Consider the following 9146-nt stretch of genomic DNA (forward strand, 5'->3'; position numbering starts at 1 on the left):
GGCGCCGCCGGGCATGGAGTAGGGAGCCGGGCGCCAGCTCCGGGGCGCGGGGACGGACGCCGGAGGACGCGCACGGCTGCGGGGCGCGGGGACGGGCGACCCGGCCGGGTTCCTGCGCGCAGGTGGCTCCGCGGCTGGCGCCGGGCAGGTACGAGCCGGGCTCCCTCCCCGGGGCCAGGGGTTTTCCAGAACCGGGCCCAGCGGGCGTCTGGGGAGAGGGTCTCGTCGCCGGGGCTTTTCGGCGGAGATCGGGGACACCGGGAAGAGGGGCGACCGCCACACAAAGGCGCTGCTGGAAACTTGAGCCCGGCCGCCGGGCGGGGCGCCCACACCCCCGGCTTGCCGGGGTGCGCGGCGGTTCCCTGAGGCAGACGCCTGGGCCCGAGCCCCCGAGCCCCCGCTGCCCCCGCTCGGCGCCCGTGGGGGAAAGAAAGTTGAGGCGCCGCGCCGCGCTGCGGGGCTCCGGCCAATGTGCCATCTCCAGGAAAGTTCGGGGCCGCGGCGGGGCCGAGGCGCGTGCCGCCCTGCGCGGAGGGCGCGCGGCACCCAAGGCGCGCTCTCCACGTCGCCGCGAGGGGCCTCGGGGAGGGGGCGTCCGCGTGGGGACCCCGCCCAGCCTCCCGCCCCGGCCCCGCGGCGGCCTTCCCGGTCCGGACGGCGCGGGGCGCCCCTCCACCGGCTTGGCGACTCCGGGGCGCGGGGGCCGGGGCGCGCGGTCCGAGGGGAGTGGCCTCGCCGCCCTCCCTACCGACAGGCTCTCCAGGTCTCCGCGCACCCTGTCCCTCCAGCGAGCCGAGCTCCGGGAGCGCACCGACCCCACCCGGCCCGGCCGAGCGCAGAATGCACGGACCCGGGCGCCCCCTCCTGCTGGGGCTGCTGCTTGTGCTGGGGGCGGCGGGGCCCGGCAGGGGCGGCGCGGAGCCCCGGGAGGCCGCGGACCGACAGACGCTGCTGCGGCTCATCGTGGAGATCGTCCAGGAGCTCAGGAAGTACCACTCGGGGGAGTCCAAGAGGCTGCAGCTCTCGGGCCGGCAGGACTACACCCTGGACCGCAGGGAGGTCGCGGACTACGCTTACCCAGAGGAGCAGAGAGTGGGTGAGTCCCCGCCCGCCCGCTGTGGAGGCGAGCACCGCCTGCAAAGGCCTCCAGCTTGTGGGGCTGGCCGAGCCCCCGGGTCTGCCTGTCTGGTATCAGGGGACGCTAGAAGAACCAGGACTTGCTTGGAGATAGAACTCTGAGAACGCATACGTAGTTTTAAAATATAAATGCATTTCTACTGTTTTTTTTTTTTTTTTTTTAAAGCTGGGAAATATTTTTATTTAAAAAAGGAGATAGGAATTCCATGAATGATGCCTGGCAGATAACATAACTACCCCTCATCCACATCTAAGACGTGTGAGTTGTTACCCGGGTCGGTAATTTCAGCATGGAACTGTCATCTGTTATTTTGGAAATGGAAATATTTTCAGCAAAGCAGTTTCAACTGAGACAGAAATGTTTCAGAACCCCCCACCCCCATCCCCACGGCAGAGCCTTCCCAGAGTGGCTGCCCTCTGGGAAATTTCCAAGGAAAGCATGCAAGCTTTTAATGCTTTCATGACACAATCAGGTCAAATATGATAAGGTCAATTTTATATAGACGGACTGAACTTAGTTGTAAACGAAGACTGACATTTAGGAGATGTCTAAACCTTGCAAGCAAGATTCTTACGGAAATTTTCCCTCTTTGAATGAGAATTGGTGGTAGTGTGACCACATGCCATCACATTACTAGTGCAGATCAGGTGAGTAAAAGTGAATCCAGATGACTGTTAAAAAGAGCAAAAGCAAGGCTGAAAGCAGAAAGGATGTCAGCCAGGCTAGTCACCAACACCAGCTGGGACTGTGTAGACACAGCTTTCCCTGGGAACTGTACTTGAGCTCATCTGCCCGGTTATGTCTGTTTGCATGCATTCATACCAACCTTCACAACAGGTGGTATTGACAGACCCTCACCCTTTTTCTAAGTGAATACCTAGAAGAATACGCCTATGGCAGATTCTTTTGTTTGTTTGTTTGAAGGATGATATCAGGTTTTCCTCTTAGAACTTTGAGAGACGGTTGAATTTGATTTTCTAGGTCTTCAAGATCAAAGTGTCTAGAGTGATTTATTCACTGGAAGATAACTGTCACACACACACACACACACTTCATGGTCCCTGCCTCTCTCCTGATGGTGGAGATCGGTGTTACTAGCAGATCTTGGAGTGTTGTGAACCTGATTTGAGGACAATGTGCCCACTCACCCGTCCTCATATCGCCGTGTATGGCAATCAAGGGGCTGCTATGATTGCTGTTTATAGCCGAATATCCAGTAATTTTAAAACACCCACTTCAGATCACATGAGAAAATGCTTCTTTTGGTCAAGTTAATAATTTACTTCTTTTCCCTTAAACAGAAATTGTCCCTCGAGATCTAAGGATGAAAGACAAGTTTCTAAAACATCTTACAGGTAAGCTTGCCCCTCGTTCCTTCGCCTCTCCCCAGATACTGGCCTCCCAGGAGCTCTCACTATCTGTTTCTCCTTGCACGCTCCAGGCCCTCTGTATTTCAGCCCAAAGTGCAGCAAACACTTCCACAGACTTTACCACAACACCCGAGACTGCACCATCCCCGCATGTAAGTGACCACGTCTGAATCGCTGCGTAGAGTAGACGTGAGTATGGGCCTCCACCTGGGTGAACAGCGCCTGCCTTGTGTCACCCAGACTTGCTAATATTTACTCCCTGTTGACTCTGCAGTCAGGGGCTGGGCTGAGCAGACCATTGAGGAAGATAACGACATGCAGCAGCTAGTGCCAAACAGAACACAGTTTACATTTGCTGGAATTAATCAACTCTTGGAATGGGCTGGACTCCTCCGTGCATTTCTCGAATTCTGGCCTCATGCCTGTCGTTGTATCCACTCAACTCTGACAGTGGAGCAGACGCTTAAAATGAGTCGCTAAAGTGACTACTGTAGGGTATAAAGTATCGAAGGATGGATCTGGACCATTCCCACCACCCTGGCCAGAGACTTTTTGTTTCTACCAGTAATTATAACCTCATCACCCAAGAATTTTACTGCTATTTCAAAACTTTGCTCTTCTGCTTGGTTTCATCATTCATTCAGAAATGCAGGTGCCCTTCTTCATGTGGCTCTCAGCTGTAACTTTCTGGGTTATCTACAACAAAATGGATTTCATTTCCCCCAAAAGTGGCTCCTTGTGCTCTTCACAAAACATGCAATGATGACAAGTAGCTGAGTAGCTGGAGTGACATGTGCTAGAGCCGTCAACCAATTTTTGTGTGTTGTAGGGACCACAACTTCCCTTCCCTTTAAGGCTCACAGGAGGACAGCTGTGCAAATAAGTCAAGCCTCTTAGAAGCAGTTTTCAGGACTGTCCTTAGGCTGTCCTTAGACTGTCCAGACCTGCCTGTCCTGCTCAAAACAGTAAGCCCCTTTCCATGAAGGGGAAACTGCTCTGCGTAGGCAGCAGAGCCACTTTGTGGAGCTCTCCCACCCCCAGACACAGCAGGAAGGCAGGGAGCTCCTCCTGGAGGGAGGGGCGGTGGCCTCGGTCAGCGCCGTCACAGGGACAGAGGCACAAGCGCTGTCTTTGGGCTGCGTGTGCCTGATCGCAGACGCCACACGCTCATCCACAGACCCTCCCCGGGACCTCCCCCTCCACACACACACACTTGCTGCCTCCTCTGCTGATGTAACTGAGTAGCGAGGCAGCGATTCTCCTGGCCATCCAGAAGGGGAGGTGGCAGGACCAGGACGCATCACGGCTGTATCTGGAGACAGGTCAGTGCCCTGGACGCGCGGCTGGCCACACGGCTCCCACCCTCTCAGCTCATAATGAGCTGCGGAGCCAAATCTGGGCACGTCTGTGCAGCTCGAGGCTGAATACAAGAGTTCCAGCATCCTGGCAGGTCAGACAGAAGGAACAATGGACCTTCTCACTCAAGGCGTGTTCTTGGGGTGAGCTCCTTTGAAGAGCAGGACTTTTGAGTCCATCACACCCGCTGAGCAGTCTGCACCTTAAGGGGACCCCCCAGGTGGACATCAGAGTGGAGACATGTTGTCCAGCAGGGAGATGGTTGACCTCAGGATCTTAGGGCGTGTGTCAAATGCCAGTATCTTCTTTGAGCTCATACAATCCACTGTATCACATATGGTCTGTTTAGGAAAACCGCGTCCTAAAAAATGTGGTGCATCTGGTGAAGAGCCAAAAAGCTAGGAGTCCCAGTGACCCTGCTTCCAGCTGTCAGATCATCCTTTGAGTCTAAATTATGTCCTCTAAATATTTATCAGGTGTGATTTTCAAAGAATTAGCTGCTTGTCTACCATTGGTGCATATTCATTGCTGTTAATATATTCATTCACTCGGAATTTGGCCAAGAGTATGAACTCTTCCATCTTTAAGTAGGATTTTGTGACTCTTGAGAAGTAAACTCTGTCTTGAGGAATCCCTGTATGGCCGTGACTGCTGAGCTGCCTGTCCTCTGAAGCAGCATCTGCGAGACGAATGGAGCAGGCAACCACATGCGCTCGCTAGGAGGGCCAGGCCGCACCCAGAAACCAGCTCTTGCTTCCCTCCATTGTCCAGCCAGGTGTTTTCACTCTGGTACTTGGCTGCTGACCCCCTGTCTTTAGAATTTTTGTGCGGAAGGCTTTATGTTATGATCAACTGAAGAGGGGACCCAGCCTGCACGTGACCTAAAAGTTATTAAATAATACAGGGCATGGAAGACTGTCTGCCAGCAAGCAAACGAAAGCCATTTTGATGAGCCCATCAACCACTGTGCGGAGCAGACGGGCAGAGCAGGCGTGTGGACGTCTGCGTCCCCACCCCCAACAGCCTCCCGGTCACATCACCTAGCTTCTGTCACGTGACACTGGCGGTCCTGAGGTGCCATGAATTATTAAGTCAGCAGCTTCAAGCCATGATTGCAGACGACAGTCTGCGTGCTGCTTCCAGGGAATTTAGAGTGTATAAAGGAATGAATGGCTTTAGCAGCTGCTATGGTTTTTAAAGTGAATGCTGTTCATCTAAGCTGCTGAGGTATCTCACGAGGGTCTGTGATCTATCCCCACTTGCAGACTACAAGAGGTGTGCCCGGCTTCTAACTCGGCTGGCAGTCAGCCCGACGTGCGTGGAGGGATAAGGTAAGTTGGCGGCCCTGTCACCATGCCCTGCACACCAAAGATGGGGTGTGTCTGGGACTTGAAAAATTCACGGGGGTTTAGAGACAGTCGTTCTCAGTGAAAGTAGAGTTATTGTGGGTCAGGCTGACAGAATACTCCAAATGTCTCTAAATACTGGCCAGCAGTAAAACACACAGCCGCACAGGCAGCCTCTGGGGCCCAGTCCCAGGAGGACGTGCTGGCCGAGTGCACGGTAATCTGCACACAGCCCACTGGCTACTGACTTCAGCACGCGCTTGGTGCATGCGTGAAGTCCTGCTCACCCACCTACAGGCTCTCGTTCAGACGTTCATAGATGAGGATATGACTAACCGTATCCATGCAGATTCTAGAGACATACTGTTTGAGGCGGACGTCTATCAGGATGTCAGGGCACTGATGAAGCTGTAAGAACAGCTGAGAACAGGTCTATCTGCATCTGATGGCTGCCCCCTCGTCTCCCGTGAGTCGAGGAGAGGTGCTTTTTGTGGCGAAGGCCACGCTGACCAAGGTCTGTGCGGGTGTCCAGGGCAGCCGCCGTGGGTGCTGCCCTGAGCTCCATCCACAGCACTGCTTCTCCCTAGCAGAGTCTGTCCAGCAAACAGGGGTTCAGGGAAGCATGCGGTTACTGGAGGCTGTGACCCCACACCCTCCACAGGCTCATGGAACTTACAACACTTCCTATCTGCGGGGAGTGAAAGCACAGTTTTTAAAGTGAAAGCTGAGAAATCCCTCCTCCTTCGTGTTTCATCTGAATGCTGCCCAGTCTCTCCTCCACTGCCCACGTGGCAAACAGAACACTTATTTTTAAAGCAATGAATGGATTATTATAAGTCTCCCAAAGAACCTGCCAGGAGAGATGAGAATGCTTTTATTAAGTATTTCTTTATAGTTAAAGCATCACTGTCCCAAAGATGAACCAGGCACATCCTTGGAAACAACTGCCATTTACTCACAAGTGGGGAGACCCGGTCAGGCCGCAGGCTCCCTGCCTTCCTGCCTGTGAGCTGACCCCTGCGTCCCCTAACTGCTCTCCCGCAAAGACAGCTCGTCCGAGTGCAAAGGCGGGAGTAGTGGCTTCCAGGAGCCCTGGCGCTGTGGAGCTGCTCCCAAGCGTGGTCCCGCCCTGCTCCGTGTCAGGAAGGGCTTTCCCAGCACAGCAGGCGTGTCACCACTGTCAGTAACCGTGTTTGTTTTGGCCAAGGTGTCATTTACAATATAGATTCTTATGCTAAAATAGCTTTATAGTGCTTTAAAAGATTAATTTCTTCCAATTCCAGAAGCTTTAAGCCACAATTGCAAACGCTTAACTGGTTGGTGACAGGGCAGAGTCAAGGGTCTCCCTGACCCCCTGGAGGGTAGAGCCCACATCCTGCATCAACATCCGACTTTGCTCACGAGCCATAAGCTGTGCCCAAGTGCCTCTTCTGTGGTCCTAACCCACAAAGACATCAGGACGCACCTGCAGAGGGAGATGCTTCTTCCCACGCCAGACCATGACCTCAGCCTCTTAAAGGCTGGTCTGAAGGAAGTCAGGCTTCAGGGGATCCTGAGCGTGGAACCCCTCCACTCCGTGATCTCAGAGCAGAGCCCTGTCCTTCTTTCTGCACCTCATGACCTGATCTCCTCCAGCCAGAGGAGTCTAGCTTTCCAGCCCCTCTCCCACATGGCAAGACAGCCTCCCCACACACTCTCCTTGTCCTGGGCTTCCCCTCAGGTAATTTCACAGCCTCAGACCTGGAATATTTTCAGAGGAAACAAGTAGCAAGCATCCACCTCATTCTACAAAATGCAGCCCAGGATCACCGCAGTCAGTCAGACTGCACTGCCGAGAACTCACAGCAGACGCGGCAACACCGAGCTCTAGTCTTCAGCCCGGCAGGCATTCTCTTCATCTGAGACGATTTCACTCCTTCAGCACAGCAGGCCCATGGTGACAGCAGAACTGAGTTATTTCTCACAGTAAAAGACGCACAGGAACACGGGGAGACACATGCAGACTGAAAACTCCTCAGGTCTGGACACACATCAGTGTCAGTCACTCAGTCATGCCCGACTCTTTGCGACCCCATGGGCGGTAGCCCGCCAGGCTCCTCTGTCCACAGGATTTCCCAGGCAAGAATTCTGCAGTGGGTTGTCATTTCCTTCTCCAGGGGATCTTCCTGACCCAGGAATTGAACCTGGGTCTCCTGCATCGCAGGTTGATTATGTGACACGTAATTTAACATATAGGTCTTCCAGTGTGAGTCATTCTAGAAAACCAAGCCTGTCTGTTTTGCAGTGAGCAGAGCTGTGCAGCAGCCCAGGACCCATGAGAAGTGCCTTGGAGACCAACAGGACAGAACCCACTGCCTTCTGAACACACCCCGTGAACAGAGATTTATTTTTGCAGACAGACTTCCATAATTCCTTTACCTTGAGTTTCGTATGTGGTTGACACCATGTGTGGACACATATTCAGTAAATTTGTGTGCCTGACAGTAATGCTTGCCACTCAGTATTTTAGACAACAGGACTGCCTTTGATGTGTCATGCTGTGAAATGGCAGAGAGAGATCTTTTTCCTGATTAGGTGACATCACAGATATTTCTTTAGAAACATAAGCAGAGTCAGCAGAATCTAAAAATATATTTTCATATAGCATATGGTATTAATATTTTATTATTTTTACAATTAAATTCCCAGAATATTATTTGGAACTGCATGAAAAAAAAAAAAAAAGAACTTCAGTGTGGAGACATCTGTGTACATGCTCAGGCTGATTTCATTTGTCCTTTTGTAAAATAAGTGTAAAGTGGTGTCCAGATCCTGTGCAATATGTAAATACTGTAAATAAAACACCAGTAATAAATGAAGAGTTTGGTACAGTGAAGGCTTCAGAGTGACTCTTTACTTCTGAACAAGTTTATCTGGGGAATTTGTGATTTACAAATCCTTATGACACTGAAATATTGGCAGAAGTCACAGAATAAAAAAGGCATAAATAAAACGAGAAAGCTACACATTCTTGTAAGGGACAATCAGCATTTTCTAGAGAGTGGTATTAATTGGTGACATACTCCATAAGATACGTGCTTTAGTAGTGAATAGTTCAAATGAGTGTGCCTCTATTTCCTATGTGACTTTGTAATGGAAACATGAAACCAAGAGGGACCTTAAAACTTCCAAGAAGCTCCAGATTTTATAGGTAGATATATTTTGAACAAATCTGACTGGATCTAATTTTTTTTAAAAACAAGTGAATTCAGCAGTGACATTTTCTGTGCAGAGGATCCCTGGTCTGAATACAGCCTAACATGTAGTGTGCTGTTGCTTCAGTCCTGTCTCTTTGGACTGTAGCCCGCCAGGCTCCTCTGCCATGGGCTTCTCCAGGCAAGAATACTGGAGTGGGTTGCCATGCCCTCCTCCAGGGGATCTTCCTGCCCCAGGGATCTAATTTGTGGCTCCTGAGGCTCTGGCATTGCAGGTGGGTTCTGTACCGCTGAGCCACCAGGGACGCCCCGGATATAGCCTAGGGACAAAGTCAACTAGAATCCTAGGATTTGTGTGATAATCTGCATGGAAGACATAAACATTAAGGGAAAGTAAACTATGAACATGAAAGAACAGAAACAGTAAAAAATTCTCTGGCCCTGAGATTATTAAGCAGTTACTAAATGGTCAAGACTCTGGGGTATAGCTTCTGAAGTACTTTGCTTCCCTGTTTTCTAGCTGCAGTTAAACTTTTCCCCTTGATTCTTTACTTTTTAGAGCTACCATTATCAAACCCTCAGTCCACCTGACTCTCAAGTCTTCAGGATGAGTCTGACGTGGCAGTCTTCTGGCCAAACCTCCCCAGCGTTTCACCTCTGCTACCCCTGACGGCCTGGGGTGACGACAGCCTTATCCGCCCCTCAGGCCCAAGGACTAAATGCCCCCACCTGAGACCCTCAC

The 9146-nt window shown here is 51.9% G+C and overlaps 1 protein-coding gene across 1 annotated transcript; it reads left to right on the forward strand.

The window, feature by feature from the left end:
- The first annotated feature begins 64 nt into the window (after positions 1-64).
- On the forward strand, positions 65-8085 carry ALKAL2 (ALK and LTK ligand 2). The gene is made up of 6 exons (XM_061426797.1): positions 65-148; positions 789-1096; positions 2440-2493; positions 2580-2660; positions 5130-5195; positions 7495-8085. The coding sequence occupies exons 2-5, from the start codon at positions 841-843 to the stop codon at positions 5192-5194; spliced, it is 456 nt and encodes a 151-aa protein (XP_061282781.1). The 5' UTR covers positions 65-148; positions 789-840; the 3' UTR covers position 5195; positions 7495-8085.
- The last annotated feature ends 1061 nt before the right edge of the window (positions 8086-9146 follow it).

Source organism: Bos javanicus, chromosome 8, assembly GCF_032452875.1.
Source record: "Bos javanicus breed banteng chromosome 8, ARS-OSU_banteng_1.0, whole genome shotgun sequence".
NCBI classification, from domain to species: domain Eukaryota; kingdom Metazoa; phylum Chordata; class Mammalia; order Artiodactyla; family Bovidae; genus Bos; species Bos javanicus.

Coding starts and splice junctions, on each gene's coding strand:
- ALKAL2 (XM_061426797.1), top strand. CDS start 841: ATGCACGGACCCGGGCGCCCCCTCCTGCTGGGGCTGCTGCTTGTGCTG. Junction 1,097..2,439: donor CCCAGAGGAGCAGAGAGTGG/GTGAGTCCCCGC, acceptor TCCCTTAAACAG/AAATTGTCCCTCGAGATCTA. Junction 2,494..2,579: donor GTTTCTAAAACATCTTACAG/GTAAGCTTGCCC, acceptor TGCACGCTCCAG/GCCCTCTGTATTTCAGCCCA.